Below are 22,180 nucleotides of genomic sequence, written 5' to 3' on the forward strand. Positions count from 1 at the left end.
CTGACTCTTGGTCCAGTAGCATGTAAGTTTGGGATTCTCATCACCTAACAAATCCAGCTCTGCTACATCAGCTTCATATTGTGCATCTTCCAGTGATACTGTGCACATTATTTACAACCATCCCTCATTACTGACTACAAAATTGTACTGCTATGAAGAGAGATAGCAGAGCTGGTTTTGTCTGGGAGACAGCAAGTGAAACCCTGCCCACTAATTTACCGAGAAAACCAGGAAGTGAACAGAGCATACAGCCTGCAAGTTGGTGAACAGGTGAAGTGGGAATACCCCTATAATGTCTCTGCCTTTTCTCCTAAAATTTCCTGGCTCACATGCATTAGACATGGAGAAGGAAGGCGAAAACCTGGCTACTGCCCTAGAATACCACTGCTGTTCTATTTCATTTTCATGTTCTGTTATTGTGTTATAAGAGAAAAGACGAGCAAGTAAAATAAAGGGTATTGCAGCTTCATCTTATTCATGTGAGTGGCACTCAGCTGAAATGTTCAGCATTGCGGTTGTAATGTAGAGGTGGTGCACTTAGGCAGTGTTAGGTCAACATGGAAGCGACCACAGCAGATGGGTGCGGGATATGAGAGTTGGACCTCCCATTGATCTGATGTTGATGGGCCATTAATGTTCTAAAACAGGAAAACTGCCTCATAGACATATAGTATACCCAGCAGCTGGAAATCCTGAGAGCATGTTACATGACTGTAATAACTCCAGTTTACTAAATACTGATCTTACACTCTCTTATTTCTAGATTTGTTAGATCCTACATGTAAAGGAAAGGATTCTTTTCAAGCATGTTTTCCACATCTTTTGTGTACATATTCAGGTGGAGAATTCCTTGAAGATAACACTAAGTCATGGGAGTCCTGAGAGCTGTTTTTTGTGACCTCCCATAGAAGTCAAGCTCATGCACAGTCATCTCACTATTCTCCTCCTGGATGTCGATGTCGGCAGCCACCATAACAAGCAGGATGGGATTTGTAACACCCCTGTAGATGCAGGTGCTGATGTTGGGACCTAGACCTATAGATGACTATTATATGTATATTGTGTGGATATGCTATAAATGTCTAAACTGGAAATACTCTTTAAAGTCTGTACAATAAGGATTCATCTGTAAAAACGAAGATATATAAAGCTACAATATGGGTTAGAAAAGCTGGCAACCTAAATCTAAAGAATCTTTTGCTCTGTGTGGAAACACTAGCAGGTAACCTGTGCTCTATTGTGAAATACAGAAAAGCATGAGTAACACTTAAAAAAAGGCGCGAGGGGAGGGGAATCCGCAGATACATGTCTTTTCTGTATGTTCAGGTTTCACATGTGAAGAAACTGAAGGCTAGAGCAGCTCTATATTGTGGGGTTCACATAGAGGTAATTAAAATGAGGCGACCTAGGACTTGATATATGGCGCACCCCAGGGAGGATTTTTTGACAGTAAAGTGGAATGGAGGACATTTCTGTCTACACAAAGTAAAAGTGAAATGAAAGGAGAAGAGAATTGTATGAAAGCAGACAAGGTGTGACAGAAAGGAGGCAGAGAATAATGGATGACAGGGAGACAAGTGTCCAGGATATGACAGGCATACACGTATACAGAAGACATTTCAGCAAGGTTCTGGTGATATGACATGGAGGATGATCTTCAGGGATGTAGGCAGTGATAGACAGCCTGCATGTGTACGAGTGAGAGGCAGAAAGGTGTGCCAGCATTATCACAGACGTATACATATGGTGTGAACTCTCTGCTGTGAGAAATAAGATGTGGCTGAAGTAGAGGGGGATGTCTGTGGGGATTGAAGAAATGTAGGAGTAGGAGGAGTGACTGTTGGAGGGGGAAACGATAAGGGAATGGGTGGTAAGGAGGATCTGAATGTATGAGAGGAGCAGTTTTCTTCCTTCCACTCCCTCCTTTCCTCTCAGTTGCTGAGAATTCAGCATCCTGTCCTCTACATCCTTCCTGCTGTCTCCACAGCAACAGACTGGGGTACCACTTATACTTAGCATCCCTGCAGGAGCAAGTATTAGCCCACTGCTGACCATGGAGCTGGAGCTGTCCACTTCCAGGCTATACTCAGATATCCTTTACTACAATGCTACCCAGAACCTCTCTTCATCTGCCCTACCCAATATCACCTTCAGTGTCCCAGGCCAGGGGGTCTCCAGAAACCATGCTTCCATTATAATGGCTGTTGCTATCACTGCGCTATACTCTGTGGTCTGCGTTGTGGGGCTACTTGGGAACGTCCTGGTCATGTATGGGATTGTCAGGTATGGCATGCGTTCACAATAACATTGATATTATTATGATTATAGTTGCTTGTGATATTACATAGCTTTAACAGGTATAAGAATGCAATAGATGTATGATGCATAGAAGATACATTTGTAATCTCCATTTCTGTGTAATAATGTAGGCGACAGCTACGATTACCTGCATGCCTATCAATGTCTATTCCTATGGGGGGAAGCAAATAGTGGCCGACTCTACTTTTCATATCATATTAAAACTGCAGTTTGCCAGAGCTGTTGGTTCAGTATATTTGCTTCTCAGGATATGGTCAGGACATGTTAGTAAAACCAGCAAGACTTGCCTAAGGACATTGAGATTTGTATTACGCTGGAGTTTCAGGACTAATGAGGAAGAATGATATACAGTAACCCTCTTTGACTCTATAAATTACATTATAGATTAGATTATACACAAGAGATGTACAGCATGTATATATATCATATATTTAGGGACCTATTATCCCTAGATATTTATACAGGATCTTTATTCTCCAATTTACTGTATATTGTTATACAAAACAGAAATAAAAACATAAAAGTAAAAGTATCAAAACAAAAAAGTTTCCAATATGTAAAATCTATCTATTTTATATGATTTCGTTGTATATATATATCTATGATATCTTAGAACTACTCCTCATTCACCCACATTTCACAGATTAATTAATTGTATAGAATGATGTAATATACTGTATATATATATATATATATATATATATATATATATATAATGAATCTGATCACTACGGGTTTTTCAATGTGTAAAATACAGATAAATGCCTCCAGTTCTCTGAAATATTGTAATATTTCTCCATTTGATACCAACTCTCTGTATGTCCATATCAATGTATTAACTTTCTATTTCTACAAATACGGTATGTTTTATTTTCTGTTTTTTGTATATATCCTAGTAACATCTGGTTAACTGCTGTTCTGACTTTTCTAAAGTCTGTACTCTTCCAATGATGGTCTCTGTACTATATCAACACATGTAATGGTCAAACATACATCTAGAACGTCTCCGACCCCTACATGTGACTTTTCAGTAATTTTCTACATAGCATAAGATAATAATAGTGTATGCCATAATTATGACTCTAGCTATTTCTATGGAGCAAAGCAGATGTATGACACTAGTCCATTTGTCCCATTTGCAACCCAAACTATGTGCTGTCCTTGCAAATTATATTTTATTGAATAACTTGTGACTAGATTGTCTAAAAACTTAAAATATGGGGGGCATATTGTGAATATCTGCAAAAGTTTAACGGACTGAAGTCAATATGACTTTTTGCCATGTTAATAACGTGACTTGGGAATTGAGGTCTGTAGCTCCACAAGACTTATGTCTATCCCCCTCCAATCTGGCATTCTCTTCTAAGTATAACAGCTGGCATTACTGTCTAAGTTGGCACAAAATCCATCTCTTGTATAATTTGTGGTCCTAGGCATACATACTGCTGTGATTCTGTCTACCGAGTATACGTTGGGGAAGTGTAATTGAGTTGTAATTGATGAACCATTTTGATAATGTCATAATAATTAAGCGTTAGATACATAACATTAGGAGTAAGACTATTTTACAGTGAGATTGAGACAGGGGTCTTGGTTAAATGCTATGATCAATAAGGAACTATAGCAATCCATAAGAAGTGGTGTAGGCTAAAAAGAAGATAAAAGATGATATTAGTGAACAACAATGAATCACTGGAATAAAAATTGAAGAAGCTGTAATATTAAGAAAAAAAAATACCAATATATTAAGAAACAATGACTTGAGCTAATAGCATAGCCCCTTTAGTTGAATGCCATATCCACAATCGGAGGAAGGTCATGAGTTGGCCTCTTACTAGCATAGGTTTCCTAATAATACGCCCATTCATCTTATCTTCACTAGTTCCTAAATTAAATAACTAAACTGCTCCTTAAATGATTTTTGTTGTTTTGATCAGTTCCTAATTACTCTAAGCCCCGATACGAGATTTCACAGAGCAATTAATACAAATTTGCATAAATTAAAACTATTGAAGGTGCCCATAGCAATCACTTGACTGAATATGCATTAGAAGAAAAACAGCTCTGTTCTCTATGACCGATAACAATGTTTACATCTGCATTACTTTTTAGTATATTCCTCCTCCCCACTGGATTTGCTCGGGCCCACGGTGAGCCAAATGAATAAAACACAATTAAATGATCCTTTTCTCAGAAACCTATTTATGAATGTGCTAGGCTCCTCTCACTTTAATAGCTGTCAGGATACACATGTATGTTCATTTTAGCCAAACAAGCGTAGATTGTAAATGGGAAAAGGGGGAAAGCTTCTGCCAAATACCTCAGGCGATGGCGTATCCTCCCAAAGCAAAATGATCAGGGACACAATTCAACATGCTTAATCCATCTCTCCTACAACTTCATCTGTTAAGTAGCTGGGAGATCCCTGTACACCTTAGATGGTCAGCCAACATTAAGAGTCCAGTGGGCGGTCCTAATCAGTGATTAATACTTTTCATTGGATCAGTGTAGCTGTCAGTTACTGATTAGGACCACCCCTTGGACTCCTAAAACCAAAGAGAGCATGGATCTAAATTAATACAATAAAAATTATTTTAAACCTTTTTCACAAACCTATATATCAATCTGCTAAGCCCCTCCTTCTCTATAGTGTACTGCTGACATAATTTAAAACTTACCAGTTCCCTTTACAATGTAGAAAACTCTCCCATAGAAGTCAGTAGGCTTCTCTCCAGAGCATTGTGTCTATGGCCCATAATCCATCGCAAAACAGGAGGTGACAGGCTATTTTAGGCTTAGTGGCAAGAGTTGCAATTGCAAATTTTTCAGCTTTTTTTTTTTTTTAGATATATAACATGGAAAATTTAAAACAACACAGCAAAAATTTTTTTTAGAATATAGTTAAAATAAACATGATACATTCCCTTTTTGTAGACAACACAAGGGTCTCAGCCATCAAGAATAACCCCATATATTCGTGTTCTGATAGTAGTCAACAGTTAACTAATCCATCTCCCTTTTATTGGACTATTTAAAGCATGGGTCAGGAGGACTTCATGAGTTGTAATAGCAGAGTGTCATAGAGCACTGCTGCAATGGAAAATGAAGCAATCCCACAAAGGATTAGGTCCTGGCCTCAAGCAGCACAAGAGAAAGGTTGAAGAAACGATGTACTGTATCTGTGTACTTAGACCATTAGTGACTTATCTAATTCATAGCATGTTTGCTGAAAGCAGGGAAACACCATTAATGAGGCGAGGTGAGCCTCTGGCCTTAGGCAGCACTTTCCCATAACTGCAGGGGGCAGTAGTTGAGCCTTCTGCCCTGCACAAATGTGTATCTGTGGGGAAAACTGTACTTACGTATGATTTATACCAATCCCTACATACACTGATGTGTGCAGCAGACTCCTGTCTGGAATCTTCTTTCTCCTTTGACTACAGGACTTTTGAAGAACATATGTGATGACATCACATGACTAAAAGGTCCTTGAGTCAAAGGGACAAGTCTGTGTGCTAAGTGTGAGCTTTATATGTGTTCTGTGTGCTATATGTGTGTGTGCTGTGAGTTGTACATCTGTGTTGTGAGTGTGTATGATCAGAGGCATAACTTGGGGGGGTGCAGTTGCATCGGAGCCCAAGAGCCTTAGGGGCCCATAAATATATCTCCCAACTTTAAAGGACAGAAAGAGGGACAAAATGTGGGAGCGTTATGTGCACCACTGCAAATTCAGCTCCACCCACTTCTAAATTGACTCCACCCATTACCATCCATTTCTCTTTTGGTACACCTGCACTCCACACCCCGACCCCCCCCCCCCACAGTACAACAATGCACCCCACATCTCTTCCCCCACAATACACCCAGCAGCCTACATCTCCCCCCCCACACAGTACACCCTGCACCGCAAATCTGCCCCTACACTGTACGCCTTGCACCCCACATCTTTCCCCCCGCATTGTACACCCTGCACTCCACATCTCCCCCAACACTGTACACCCTGCACCTCACATCTCTTCCTCCACACAGTACACCCTGCATCTCACCCCTGCTACACTATACACCCTGCAGCCCACAGCTCTCCCCCCATACAGTACAACCTGCACTCCACATCTTTCCCCCTCACACTGTACACCCTGATCTCCACTTCTCCCCCTACACTGTACACCCTGCACACCACATCTCTTCCCCCACCCTGCACCCCACATATTTCCCTATTCACAGTACAACCTGCACCCCACATCTCAACCCTGTCACACTGTACACCCTGAACCCCACATCTTTCCCCCCACACAGTACAACCTGCACCCCACATCTCTCCCCCAAGACACTGTACATCCTGCACCCCACAACTCTCCCACACACACAGTGCACCCTGCACCCTACATCTCTCCACATTCCTCCACTGCACAAGATACAACTTCTCTTCATGTGGAAGGATCTTCTTACCAGCAAAAACACACCTACCCAGTCACATGACTAGAGAATACCATTTGACCGTCTGATGTCAGAAAGGTCCTTACCGAGTATAGTATTTAGCCTTTACCTTGGGATAACAGCCAGTGGATAGGGGTAAGGTGTGTTAACAAGCAAAACACTTCAGGGCATAGCGGGACAAGCCATAAGCCATCTGAGATGGTAGGACAGCAAGTAAAATTAAGACTGTCCCGCCGGATCCGGGATGGTTGGGAGCTGTGCCACAAACACTGGTATCAGTATTGAGGTGGCAGCTTCCATCTGACCCATCAGCCAAGCAGACCCACAGATTACCCTAACCACACTAAGGTTGATTAAACTTCTTTGGCCTTGTATTGAATTCCAGGGTCATAAGGGATGCAGCATTAACAGTCTCTATTGACCCTGAACCCTGGGAGGCCCAAAAAATCTAATGTAATGTAATGTAATATACCATTATTCTAAATAGCACAATGTAGGAAAGGGTCCCCTGTAAGGATTGGAGTCAGGGTCAGGCAGTGCAAAGTGACACAGCTGGGAAAGCAACACTGTGCAACTAATGACAAAAGGGGTCGCAGGCCCTGCGGCTATAACTATGCTGTAATATCTGAGATGAGGCAGACCAATGCACTTCCTAATTGAAGTGCGCCTACCACGGCTCCTAACCTTCTATCCGGTGGCTAGGATAAGGGGAGAGGAGGCCCTGAAAGTCCTAGGGACTGGAGTCATGGGGTCACACCTAAACAGAAAGCACAGTGTAAATGCAATGCAAAACAAAAGACTAAACAGCATGGAACCAGGGAGGACCACAAGTCCCAGCAAGACACAGAAGAGAAGGCGAGGTCAGACGAGCAAGAGGTCAAGCCAGGAGATATAATAAAAGGTACCAAATGAAAAGACAAGGGATAGTCAAAAATACAAGCCGGGTCTAAAAACCAAGAAACATATGGAATACAAACAGACAGGGAATAAGACTGAGCAGGGGGACCAGGAAACACAAGTGAATGGCTGGCAAGGATCCATGCCTGGGTGGGGTTTAAATAGCAGCAGAAAAACACACCTGATGGCTAATGACATGGAGACTGAAGGCAAGGAAAAGATTAACCCTTAATGACCTAAGCACACCCAATAGAACTCTTAACACGTCTCCCAGGGAGACGCCGCGCAGCAAGGAGACCGCGGCGACTCTGTATCCTGACATCCCAATTACAAATGTTGCACTGGAGCCCAGAGGCTTCAAGTTCTGGTACTAAAGCTGTATCCCTTTCAAGTATCTGAGATACCACTGCAGAACCCTTAGCCATCACTATCGAGAATTCACCGTAGGGATGAGGTAGAAGGCCCGCGGACAAAAGACTGCATTGGGACCCACAAGACTTTAGTTTTGTGTATGATGTGTGTGTCTACTGCCATAACCCACTGAAGGATTGGATGGGTGTAGCAGTTGTTTCAACAGTGGCTGGTAACATACTCCTCCAGCTGCTTCCTTAGTTGGATCAATGTTGAAGGGGGGCCTGCATTGTATCTGATGGTAGTGGTAGGTCCCCTGGGGCACTTTCAGTTGCAAGATTCCTCCACTCTCTGCAAGTTAGGTGGTGGTGGTCAGAAGGGAATGACTCAAGAGACAGCATTTTCAGTTGAAAAAAATAATGTAATTTTACTAAAGTAAATCCAACAAATGGAACTTCCAGATGGGTGTAGTAGTGCAATGAGCACTATAGATGGTGGTACTGAGCCTGATAATGGTTTTCAAAACAATGAGATGGCCAGTAATACATCCTAAACCCAGTGCCCAGTCTCTCCAATCCAATGTAACTATGCCTTCCTCTCCAAATAGTTATGGGGCTGTGAATGAGTAAGTTCCAAGGATTCCTGTCTACCTGAGGGGTTTGCAGGATCCATGCTGTGAGGCTCTAGCAAACCTCAACTTCATCTCCAAATTGCCACTTTCGATCTCCTCTGTAGACTGCCAGCATCTCTTTTCCCTTTAGGACTACAGTGATGATGACTCTGACCTAAGGCTCTCGAACTTCTAACAACCACTTCCCTCATCAGAGACTGTAGTGGGCTCTCTATCAACTGTTTGTTTGATTGTTCACAGAAGGTTAAAGGGGCTCTATCACTAGGAAAAGTCATTTTTAACTAATCACAATCTTGCATAGCCTTTAGAAAGTCTATTCCACACCTACCTTTATTATGTAAATTGCCTCAGTGGTTTCTGAATAAGTCTGCTTTTATTCATATGCTAATTAGTCTGGTGCATGATACATCGTGCACTCCTCTCCTGTTGTTTCCTATGGGAGGCTGCTGCTGATGATGATGATAACTCAGCTTCCTGTTTGCCACCCACACATAGGAGATAATAGCAGAGATGAGTGCTGCTGGGAACTTCCTGAGCTGGCTGGAAGCTCATTAGCATATGAATAAAAACTGACTTATTCAGAAACCACTGAGGCAATCTACATACTAAAGGTAAGTGTGAAGTAGCCTTTCTAAAGCCTATGCAAGGATATGATTAGTTAAAAATGACTTTTCCCAGTGATAGAGCCCCTTTAAACTTGATTGAAGACTCAGTCCTTTCCCTCTTAGGCTTGGTTCACACATCAGTATGCCATCCGTCCGTTGGAATTCAGTTTGAGACTTTAAAACGGACTGATGCACATACTGATTGTATACTGACACCTTTTTATGCTGATAGCAAACGCTGTTCGCCCCCTAGAGGACAGATAAGGGGATTAAAAGTAGAAAATTGTAAACAGAGTAGAGATAAGGACATTTATTATATGTCCATATCTCTACTCTGTTTAGAATGTTCTACTTTTAATCCCCTTATCTGTCCTCTAGGGGACAGACAGCGTTTGCTATTAGCATAAAAAGGTGTCAGTATACAATCAGTATGTGCATCAGTCCGTTTTAAAGTCTCAAACTGAATTCCAACGGACGGATGGCATACTGATGTGTGAACCAAGCACTACCCCAGGCAATTGTTGGTTGGGCTGGACCAAGTTGTCTCAAAAGGAAAGGTGTGTCACCTCCAGGGTGGAACAGCCAAAACAGGGGTAAGTTATATATAGAAGCTGTAAACTTTATACATACACAATATACACAGTGCAAAAGACTGGGATGCTGCAATTCCGGCTTTAATTCGAGCAACAATAGTGCATAGAAAATTATCTAAACATAATACAATAACAATCAATCAATATACATCGAAAGGGAAAAGGGCATAGAAATATGACTTACATCTTCTATTATCAGAACCTCCCACACTCGTATTCAAGACTTTTCCGGAGTTGCACCACTTTTCTGGAATGCTCTATCCCGGACAAATCAGATTAACTCCCAATTTCTACAGCTTCGAGTGCAAACTAAAGACACAACTTTTCAGACAGGCCTATCACAATTCCCAATGTAAACCCCTCTGTACCGTAATTAGAATCTCTAAAATGAACCCTTCTCTGTTCCAGCTCCCACATTACCCCACATGATGTGATGCCGTTTCAGGCTAACGTTATATGTCCAGGCACCATCCACATGTTAAAGGACACGGACTGGTGACGGCTCATAAAGTTTTATGTTTGTGTAATGACAGTAACCTCTATGACAAAATTGTCTGACCATTGTATAAGCAATGCTACCTCCGATGCCGCCCCTGCTACCTCTTGTGTCACCCCCTCTACCTCATAGATTGTAAGCACTTGCAAGCAGGGCCCTCAGTCCCATTGTGTGAAGTGACTCTTTGTAATGTATCTTTTTTGTCTGTACTAGAACCCTACAAATTGTACAGTGCTGCAGAATATGTTAGCACTATATAAATAAAATGTATTATTATTATTATTATTATTATTATTACTAATAATAATAATAATGGAACCTGACGCACAGGTACAGATAGTCAGTGCTCAATCTCAGGGCCTCCAGGACATGGAAACAGGAGGATTCTAGGGCACAGGTGCTTTAGTGTCCATTCCTGGAACCATTGCGGTAAAGAACACAAAGGGAGTAAACTGGAACAGTGTCCACAAATTCAGCATCAATAACAATAGTAAGTAATTTGGGAAGTCCATCGTTTACACAAATAGTGTAACACAGGATAATGGGCTCCTGGCCAACTTGATGGCTATGTACAATAGCAATGAGTCAAGGGAGTCACTCTACTGGGTGCCATGGAGGAAGCAAACTTAGTGGTTCACTACAGCTGGATGGATTGGAAGACAATGGATCTCTCCAGGTGTTGATTGTAGGGCACAAATCTTGACTGGTGGCAATCAACAATTCCTAGGCTTGCGTGGTGAAGAGAGAGCAGGTGAGTGATTCCTGCTTAGAGGCTAGCAATGGTGATGGATTGGTTATCTCTAGCAACCAGGACCATGGCCTGGTAGAAGTCTGTTACTGAGGTTGGTGTAATGCTCCTCCACTTAGGTGGTGCTGGTGTAGCCTTCACAGCTGTAGGGGTAGATGTATGGTCGCCCACAGAGATGTGGTCATCCTCAAGATATAATTACAGAGCTCAACAAAGCAGGTGGTGGTGTGGTAACAGCAGGTGGATGTGAACGTGTTATAGGTACCGCCCCAGAGGGAATAGGGTCATAGGCAAACTCAGCTTGTGTTGAGTACGGACATTCTGGCACATCTGTGACTGTCTCCGCCCACATCTCAGGCAGTGGCGGTGATACAGGGATCCAGTCCACATCAACACCCAGAATCCCTTGGGGCCTATCTTTAATGTGAACTCCGCTCTCTTCCCTGGGTAAAGGTTGTGTAGATGTTCAAGCAGCAAAGGATTTTTCACCAACCTTCTGTTCACAAAGACTCTGAGGTGTTCTCCTACCTCTCCTAATGTAGCCACAGTCAGACTTCTGGAACCTAATTTAGGCTCTTCATATGTGAGGGATGTGACATCTTACATAGCAGTTTCTTGGAGACAACAATCTGCTAGCAGTAACTTCTCACCAAACTCTCAAGAACTTCCCAGTGTGTTCTGGATCTCTGGCTGGTGGGCAGTGCTGGCTGCATATATGTAGAGTTCCCAAGATGGTAATGCCGATGAGTCTTTGACTGTGGCCATCCCAAAGAGGAGGCAGTCCCTGGATGTTTTCAAACAGGCTGGGATGTAGTTGTCAGGCAGCGCTGACCTTTCCCATGGGCTGCAGTTAATGTAATACCCGATACTGTTCGTCCCATTCCCTTTACTAGTACTTGCAGACCGAGATGGTATGGATATTTGCATATGAGGTAAAGAGGTATCTCCCCATTCCTTCCTATATATGTAATATATATTTATTTCACAAGAGCCAGCACACAGGGGGGTCTATTAATTCACCATCTTGTGGATGTTTTGTAAACTGCACCTGCCTATACGTTTCATTTTAATTTATGTCTGTGATTGCATCATCCTAGTGTGCTAATGTAAAGGAGTGTCCAGTATGGTCAGGTGACCTTCAGAACCAATCAAGCTCCCTTGATTGGCTGGAGGGGGAGTCGAGTTACAGTCCTCTCTGGTGAGGGTTGGAAACCTTGTTGATCGGTGTGTGTGCAGAGATCTGCACATTTGGAGCAGAGTTGGACATGTTAGCACTTAGCACATCAGTGCACTTTAACCAGAGATGTCTTTTCCTCTGTGCTCAAGATTCTTCTCAGAGAGTGTTTTCCTCTGAATACCCAAGTCTGCAAGTACTAAAGTATACTGACCTGTTATCCATACATCTGGGAACTCTGCACATATCCCTATGCAAGTAAGTCTTTGGGACAAATCTATATTTAAGGAGCCCATAGCTAGTCTGACAGAGCTTGAGGGTCTCCCACTGTCAACACCCCTATTTCCTCTTCTACATACATGTACCCAGTTTGTTGAGGACTAACCCCCTGGATTAAGGCCATCTTCACAAGTATATACAAGTTAAACTACCCCAGCAACTACTAGTTAATCAAGTATCTTTGCTCCAAACTCCATCACCTGCTTAACTGGACACTACCTGCAGGGATCACAGTATTGCATGTGAAGAATTACTCCATCATCTGTACATCTGTATTACTTCATCCTGCTAATAAAAGAGCAACGACTACCCCCGAGACCTGGTTTTTATTGTCAGGTACCACGTGGAGGCGGATAGCCGGGGACATCAAAAAGGCTTTATGCACATTTGGGATCAAGGGTCATTCTACAAGTCGTCCACTTCTTACATACTACCCGTGACATCAGACCTGGCCCTCCTGAATCCTGTGTAGGGATAAGGCCCTATGTTGTGGAATGTGGCAAAGAAACACAGCGGGAAAAAAAACAACAGAACTGCATCGCTTTTTTCATGCAGCTTTTTTCAATACGTTTTTGCTGCATTTTCCTTTGCACTTTTTTCCTTTGCACCTTATTACTGTAAATCTAAAGGGAAAATGCATTCTCACAGGTAAGAGTAACATGCTATGTTTTTCAAAAAATGCAGCTTTTCTGCAGCTTTTTTTCTGCAATATGTGGATGGGGATTAGCCAGAATTCCTTTCACTGTACTGTAAAACACAGTATTTTTTTTCTGCAATGTGAGGCCTTAACCTAATGCAGTACTAAGTCCAATTTTCATTAACATTCAATTTTACAGTCGGGCTCTTGTGCACTCAAATGTTGCAGCAAAAGGAGGAGGTGTATCAGCATACCTCCCAACTTTTGAAGAACAGAAAGAGGGACAAAATGTGCGGTGCGCTATGTGTGCCGTGGCAAATTTAGCCCGCCCACTTTACATTGACTCCGCCCTTTCTCATTCATTTTCCATGTGCCCTCACACAGTATAATCCTTCTATTGTCACCCATACATTATATGTCCCCACATTATAATGTTCCCTCCAACTGCCCCACAGTATTAAGTTCCTCTCCTGCTGCCCCAGTTTTAACTGGGAGAAACTATAGGGGGATATAAAACTGGAGCAGCTGGAGGTGGACATTAAATAGTGGGGGTAGTTGGAGGGGGATAATAAATTAATGGGAGCTGAAGTGCGACATTAAACTGGGAGCAACTAGAGGGGGACACTAAACTCGGGCAGCTAGAAGCGGACATTAAACCGTAGGGGTAGATGTAGGGTAACATTAAACTGGGGGCAACTAGAGGCAGACAGGAACCCGTCCAGCTACTCCCATGGTTAAAGTGCCCCCCTTCATCTACCTCCAGTGTCATGTCCCTCCTCTATCTCTGCCCCCTTTTTCATGTCCCCCCATCTCTGCCTCCAGTATAATGTTCCTCTTCCATCTCTGCCCCATTATAATGTCCCCCCTCCATCTCTGCCCCCAGTTTCATGTCCCTCCTCCATCTCTGCCCCACTTTCATGCCCCGCCTTCCATCTCTGCCCCCAGTTTCATGTCCCCCCTTCATCTCTGCCTCATGTATAATGTTCCTCTTCTATTTCTGCCCCCCGTATAATGTTCCTCTTCCATCTCTGCCCCCAGTATAATGTCCCCCCTTCATCTCTTCCCCCAGCATAATGTCCCCCTTCCATCTCTGCCCCCAGTATAATGTCCCCACTCCATCTCTGCCCCCAGTATAATGTCCCCACTCCATCTCTGCCCCCAGTATAATGTTCCCCTTCCATCTCTGACCCTAGGTTACTGTTCTTCCTCCATTTGTCATCAAAGTTTAACATAAAAACACTGATACTCACCTTTCCGCAATCCCCTGCCATTCTGTCTGCAGCCCAGTCTGTTCTGGAAAGCTGCGGGCACGATGTGATGACGTCACGTTGCGCCCGCTGCTAAAGCACTGCGGAGCCAGAGTTTCCTCCAACATTGTATTGGACGCAGATGAGTTGAAACTGGGACATATCTCCCGCTGACCAGGACTGCGGGACATGACCCTGAATCCGGGAATGTCCCGCAGAATCCGGGACAGTTGGGACATATGGTATCAGTGGAATGTTCCCTAACAAGGGGAAAATACACAAGGAAGCTGCAAGCTATAGAAATACACAGTATACATTTTGGCACAGACATATTAAAATCTACAAAACAATTTAGCAGTGTCTACTCAAATGCAGTACTGCCATTTATAGACAATGCTTATTACACTGCTGTTATTGTGTGTACGTACATGTGTAGATATATACTGCTTAATGTCACTTCTCTTATCCAGAATGATGAGTATAATTCTTAGTATCTGCTCTTATTCTGTATACATATAAGTGTATCTCTCTAGAGCAGAGGTTCTCAAACTTATTTTGTCTACCGCCCACTTCGAGAATTAATTATTTTCTAGCGCCCCCCCCAAATTTGCGGCTTAATTCACTTGTTTTCGTAATATCGTCGAATGACATGACTGGCTGTGACATGATGGCGCGTGCGCTTTCATATGAGGCAGCGGGCGGGCCTAGTACTTTCGAGAATGGACTAGAAACTTCTCGCTTCGCATTGGAGCTTACCGCCATCTATGGTACAGTTTGACAACTTTTGGACAGGAAATAGTTACTGTCTAGTCCCCTAGATGGCGTTACACGAGGAAACGCGCGTTAAGCGTAAAGGAGCGGTAAAGTTTGTGTTAAAAGCAAAAAAACTATTTTAAAGGGGTAGCCTCATGAAGCTTGATCTGCCTTCTAAGCTGCCTACAAATCTTCTATCTTCCTGTTTGCTCGCGTCAATTAGCCCCACCCCCAAATTAGCGTGTAGCTCCACCCACCACATAGCGTGATCCTATGGGATGACTGAAGGGCCTGTGATGTCATCAAAAGGTCCTGTAGACTTGGATTTACCTTGTACAGAGTTTCCTAAAGGACCTGGCTCCTCTGCCCACTAGCAGCCTGCTCTATATAATAAAGCTTTACCCTAGTGAACAGAGAGACCAGGTCCTTTAGCCCAGTAGGATTTAGACTGCTTTATATAAGAAAGCAGCACTTATTCCACACACACCCCTCTATCTCACAACAGGGAGCTAGGTGATGTGTATGTGATGTGTATGTGTGGTGCAGACACAGGCTGGCTCCGTACACTCAGACCCCACACAGCAGGGAGCTACGTCATGTGGCTCCCTCAGTAATGAGCAGGGGGCCAGGTGCTAGTATCCATAATAAAGTGAATAAAGTAAGATAGTGTACAAACAAAGCAGTTTTGCTGAAGCAGTGTATTTAGGAAAAGATAGAATCATTGTTATGATACCACCCCTTTAAATTAGCCATCGCCCCCCTAAACCGCTTCAACGCCCCCCAATCTTCTCTGTGCCCTTTACTGCCCCCCTATAGGCCTCCAGCGCCCACAAGGGGGCGTTATCGCCCACTTTGAGAAAGACTGCTCTAGAGGCATATATATATATATATATATATATATATATATATAATATTATTTATTTATTTTTTCCTCTGCAGATTTTCTGTGAAAAGCGCAGCGAGAAAAACCACGATGCATTGCCAGCGTATATTTTCCCACAGTGCTTTTAGTTGTAGACTGCTAGGTGGGGCCTTAATATAAAGGTGTTTTTCAGGGTTATTTTTTTTTGGCCTAATGTTGTGATAGATCATCGATGGAGCCGTCAACTGGCCCCCACACTGATCAGCTATATTATGGTATGCAGAATCCAAAGCAGGTGGTTCTGTATATTGTTATAGCTTAGCTGCCATTCACATTGAGAGCAGGGAAGAGGTAAGTAGAATAAAATGGCTTGCAACACTACTGAAGTTCTAAAATTCCATCTTTAATTCAGTCCATTAAAAATACAGAGTTCACACGACAAAGTTATGAAAAAAGTAATAAGGTAAGTGCGTTAAAAGAAAATGCTAACGCGTTTCGGGGTGGACATCCCCCTCAGTCATAGCGTATAGCATAAACAACAACATGCCAATATATAGATGCACAAGTGTGTCATACACCGGTGTTCAACATTTCACTAATTACCAAAAACTAGTTTCATTACTAGTGTCATTACTTGAAATAAAGTTGTTTACAAAAAAAAAACATTGTCCGATTCATTATTTAGAAAATATCTGCTAACTAAACCTCATCTAAGCTTCTGTTGTTAACATGAGGTTAGTATTTATTTTTATTTTTAGTGAGGAAATAATAAGAGATGTCATCTCCCTCACATACCGAAGCATCTGCATTGCTCCCTACTGATAAGAACAGGGAGCGATACGAGCACCGCAGACCTGAGTAATGACTGAAATTGCTTCTAGTCAGCACCAGGGCTGCCCAAGGCTGATCCGACCTAAACAACCTGTCAGCATATTAAATAAACATTAAAAAAGGAAAACAACCATTCAAAACCACTAGAAAAATGAAGGATCTACTAGTAATACGTTTGACATAGAACACCTACCAGAAACATATTAACCTGTTAGATTGGAAGGAAAGGCTATACAGGTTTTAATATATAATCCTTGCATTGCAATGTAAATAGATAAAATCACATCATCTGACCAATCTGTGCCACATCCCCAAATCACGTGGTTGATAATAGCCAATCATGAGGCAGATTAAACCTACACACAACAGCATGAATGAAAAAGGGGGGGATCCTAACACGCCCACCCAAGTCACGTGACCAATTTCGACCAATAGCGGTTCTTATATTACCATACTCATACCATTCATGCTGTTGTGTGTAGGTTTCATCTCTTCATCACTTTTTTCTGTCGTGAACTGTATTTTTAATGGACTGAATTAAAGATGGAATTTTAGAACGTCAGGAGTGTTGTAAGGGCTCGTTCACATCTGCGGCCCGGTCTCCGTACTTAGGTTTCCGTTTCCTGCCTAAAACACAGGCAGGAGACGGAAACCTGCAGGAGTCTTTCATAACCATTCATTTGAATGGGTGAGAAAGCTGTCCGGCCGTGCGCGGAAGTGAGCGTTTTGCGCTCTCCGCCGCGAAACCGGGTTTTATAATCCGGACACAGAGTCGGACATGCAGTACTCTGTGTCCGGATAAAAAAATCCGGTTTCGCGGCGGAGAGCCTAAAACGCTCACCGCCGCGCACGGCCGGACCCGGTCTATGGTTTCCGTCTTCTGGCATGCAGAAAACGGAAACCATAGAACGGAGACCCCAAACGCAGGTGTGAACCCAGCGTAAGCCGTTTTCTTCTACTTACCTCTTCCATGTTCCAAGGTCCAGAGGTTCGGTTTGGCACCTCGAAAATTCATTTGTCTATGTGGTAAGGTACAGTCTATCACTTTATTCATTTTTGAACATTGGGAGCAGACCTGCAGTAATGAAGCATGGCCATTATACAATGTACAGTGTCTGTGTAGCATCGGGACCAAAAAATTGATGGCCTTCTAATAATAAGACTTAAAGGGGCATTCCCATGTACATAATCACATCTATATTTGTAGATAATTAAAAGTTAAACATTTTTGCAAATATAAGTAATTAAAAATTCTGCAAAGTTTTAAAGATTTTCTCTAACCATCTTAGTGGTGACAGTCTGTTATCTTGATCGGTTGCCAATGGTTACAACCACTAATGCAGAAACTTTCTATGGTCTGGGACTTGTCAGGAACCCAGCCATGATTTTCTTATTGTCGCTGGGTTATCAGGCAGGGACACTACATGTATCAGAAGATATCCCGGCCACAATAAGGAAATCATGGCGGATTTTCTGACCTTAGAAAGTTTCTGCATTGGTGGTCGTATCCAACCGATCAAGATAACAGACTGTCACCACTAAGAAAGTTAGAGAAAATCTTTAAAACTCTGCAGAATTTTTAATTACTTATATTTGCAAAAAATGTTTAACTTTTAATTATCTACAAATTTAAAAATAATTATGTAGATGGGAATACCCCTTTAAGAAAAAATCCAGGAAACTCCTTTCGCCAGAGAACAGAAAAGAGCATATCTCATTTATCCCATTGTCCCAGTGCAAATGATGCAACAATGACATATCAGACTACTGAGCTGATTTTTTTTTTTTTTATGTCAAGAGGTATAGAGGTTTTTTTTTAGGTCAAGACATTTAAGATGTGAGGCAAGAGGTTCCCTTTTCCATGGCTCTATTATTGTAATTTTGCTATTCTATACCACTATTTGCATCCAATTTGAGACTTGGCAAAAGTAAAGTAAAATGTCATGCCTGCAATAAATCTTGTGGACAGAATTTTTCTATTAGTTGTAAATTTATGGAAACTGATGGCCCAAAATCTAAGATTACATTAGCTTTCCAATAACAATCATCACACAACCTCTTATATAATGATATATTATCAGTCATATATATATTTGACTGATCCTTCGACATTTTTGTTAGTCTGAGATGAATTGACAATCGTTTGCTTTCCTAAAAAAAAAACACGAGCAATTTGGAATATTTGGGTCCATCCCAGCTAATAACAAAACGATCTGCCTGTCATCCACACTAACATCCCCAAAAAGAAAGTGATATACTCTTCATAGAAATACTAACTACATACAGTACATGCATACAGTAAAAGGAAAATGTTTGTTTTGGTACCGTGTTAGCCAGTGGTTATGAAATATAAAAAAAAAAAAAAAAAACTTTGCAAGTCTTCAGTAGGTGATACCTTTTTTAATGGCTAACTCATAATGATGACAGAATATGACGTTTCGAAGCTTCCTCTGAGCTTCTTATATATATTCTTATATATCTGAAGAAGAAGCTCAGAGGAAGCTTTGAAACGTTATATTCTGTCATCATTATGAGTTAGCCATTAAAAAAGGTATCACCTACTGAAGACTTGTAAAGTTTTTTGTTTTTTTTATATTACATGCATACATAAATATAGTGAATACACTGAATATTAGAGATGAGCGAACAGTGTTCTATCGAACTCATGTTCGATCGGATATTAGGCTGTTCGGCATGTTCGAATCGAATCGAACACCGCGTGGTAAAGTGCGCCATTACTCGATTCCCCTCCCACCTTCCCTGGCGCCTTTTTTGCTCCAATAACAGCGCAGGGTAGGTGGGACAGGAACTACGACACCGGTGACGTTGAAAAAAGTAGGCAAAACCCATTGGCTGCCGAAAACATGTGACCTCTAATTTAAAAGAACAGCGACGCCCAGCTTCGCGTCATTCTGAGCTTGCAATTCACCGAGGACGGAGGTTTCCGTCCAGCTAGCTAGGGCTTAGATTCTGGGTAGGCAGGGACAGGCTAGGATAGGAAGGAGAAGACAACCAACAGCTCTTGTAAGAGCTAAATTCCAGGGAGAAGCTTGTCAGTGTAACGTGGCACTGACGGGCTCAATCGCCGCAACCCAGCTTTCCCAGGATCCTGAATGGAATACACTGTCAGTGTATTCCCGTATACCCGATATATACCCCGATACCCGTTCCAACGGTGTGCCCCCCCACCTTCACCCCAGAAATACCCTGCAAGTCCCCTAGCAATAGAATTGGGGCTATATACACCCACAATTTTTACTACTGGTATACAGTGCCATTGTCTGACTGGGAATTCAAAGAATATATTGGGAATACAAATACCCTCATTTCTTGCTACTGCCATATAGTGCCAGTGTCTGACTGGGAATTCAAAGAATATATTGGGGTTACGTGCACCCACAATTTTTACTACTGGTATACAGTGCCATTGTCTGACTGGGAATTCAAAGAATATATTGGGAATACAAATACCCTCATTTCTTGCTACTGCCATATAGTGCCAGTGTCTGACTGGGAATTCAAAGAATATATTGGGGTTACGTGCACCCACAATTTTTACTACTGGTATACAGTGCCATTGTCTGACTGGGAATTCAAAGAATATATTGGGGTTATAAATACCCTCATTTCTTGCTACTGCCATATAGTGCCAGTTTCTGACTGGTAATTCAAAGAATATATTGGGGTTACGTGCACCCACAATTTTTACTACTGGTATACAGTGCCATTGTCTGACTGGGAATTCAAAGAATATATTGGGGTTATAAATACCCTCATTTCTTGCTACTGCCATATAGTGCCAGTTTCTGACTGGTAATTCAAAGAATATATTGGGGTTACGTGCACCCACAATTTTTACTACTGGTATACAGTGCCATTGTCTGACTGGGAATTCAAAGAATATATTGGGGTTATAAATACCCTCATTTCTTGCTACTGCCATATAGTGCCAGTTTCTGACTGGTAATTCAAAGAATATATTGGGGTTACGTGCACCCACAATTTTTACTACTGGTATACAGTGCCATTGTCTGACTGGGAATTCAAAGAGTATATTGGGAATACAAATACCCTCATTTCTTGCTACTGCCATATAGTGCCAGTTTCTGACTGGGAATTCAAAGAATATATTGGGGTTACGTGCACCCACAATTTTTACTACTGGTATACAGTGCCATTGTCTGACTGGGAATTCAAAGAGTATATTGGGAATACAAATACCCTCATTTCTTGCTACTGCCATATAGTGCCAGTTTCTGACTGGGAATTCAAAGAATATATTGGGGTTACGTGCACCCACAATTTTTACTACTGGTATACAGTGCCATTGTCTGACTGGGAATTCAAAGAATATATTGGGGTTACGTGCACCCACAATTTTTACTACTGGTATACAGTGCCATTGTCTGACTGGGAATTCAAAGAGTATATTGGGAATACAAATACCCTCATTTCTTGCTACTGCCATATAGTGCCAGTGTCTGACTGGTAATTCAAAGAATATATTGGGGTTACGTGCACCCACAATTTTTACTACTGGTATACAGTGCCATTGTCTGACTGGGAATTCAAAGAGTATATTGGGAATACAAATACCCTCATTTCTTGCTACTGCCATATAGTGCCAGTTTCTGACTGGTAATTCAAAGAATATATTGGGGTTACGTGCACCCACAATTTTTACTACTGGTATACAGTGCCATTGTCTGACTGGGAATTCAAAGAATATATTGGGGTTATAAATACCCTCATTTCTTGCTACTGCCATATAGTGCCAGTTTCTGACTGGTAATTCAAAGAATATATTGGGGTTACGTGCACCCACAATTTTTACTACTGGTATACAGTGCCATTGTCTGACTGGGAATTCAAAGAGTATATTGGGAATACAAATACCCTCATTTCTTGCTACTGCCATATAGTGCCAGTTTCTGACTGGGAATTCAAAGAATATATTGGGGTTACGTGCACCCACAATTTTTACTACTGGTATACAGTGCCATTGTCTGACTGGGAATTCAAAGAGTATATTGGGAATACAAATACCCTCATTTCTTGCTACTGCCATATAGTGCCAGTTTCTGACTGGTAATTCAAAGAATATATTGGGGTTACGTGCACCCACAATTTTTACTACTGGTATACAGTGCCATTGTCTGACTGGGAATTCAAAGAGTATATTGGGAATACAAATACCCTCATTTCTTGCTACTGCCATATAGTGCCAGTTTCTGACTGGTAATTCAAAGAATATATTGGGGTTACGTGCACCCACAATTTTTACTACTGGTATACAGTGCCATTGTCTGACTGGGAATTC

At 42.1% G+C, this 22,180-nt stretch overlaps 1 protein-coding gene across 1 annotated transcript in view; it reads left to right on the plus strand.

Moving 5' to 3' along the window:
• The first annotated feature begins 1,771 nt into the window (after window positions 1-1,771).
• The window catches only part of OPRD1 (opioid receptor delta 1), a 51,468-nt gene continuing 31,059 nt past the window's right edge, over window positions 1,772-22,180 (plus strand). The window contains exon 1 of the mRNA XM_075264566.1: window positions 1,772-2,283. Coding sequence (XP_075120667.1) covers window positions 2,054-2,283 — 230 coding nt within the window. The 5' untranslated portion in view covers window positions 1,772-2,053. The remainder of the gene's footprint in view (window positions 2,284-22,180) is intronic.

The sequence above is a fragment of the Leptodactylus fuscus genome, chromosome 2, assembly GCF_031893055.1.
Source record: "Leptodactylus fuscus isolate aLepFus1 chromosome 2, aLepFus1.hap2, whole genome shotgun sequence".
NCBI lineage: Eukaryota > Metazoa > Chordata > Amphibia > Anura > Leptodactylidae > Leptodactylus > Leptodactylus fuscus.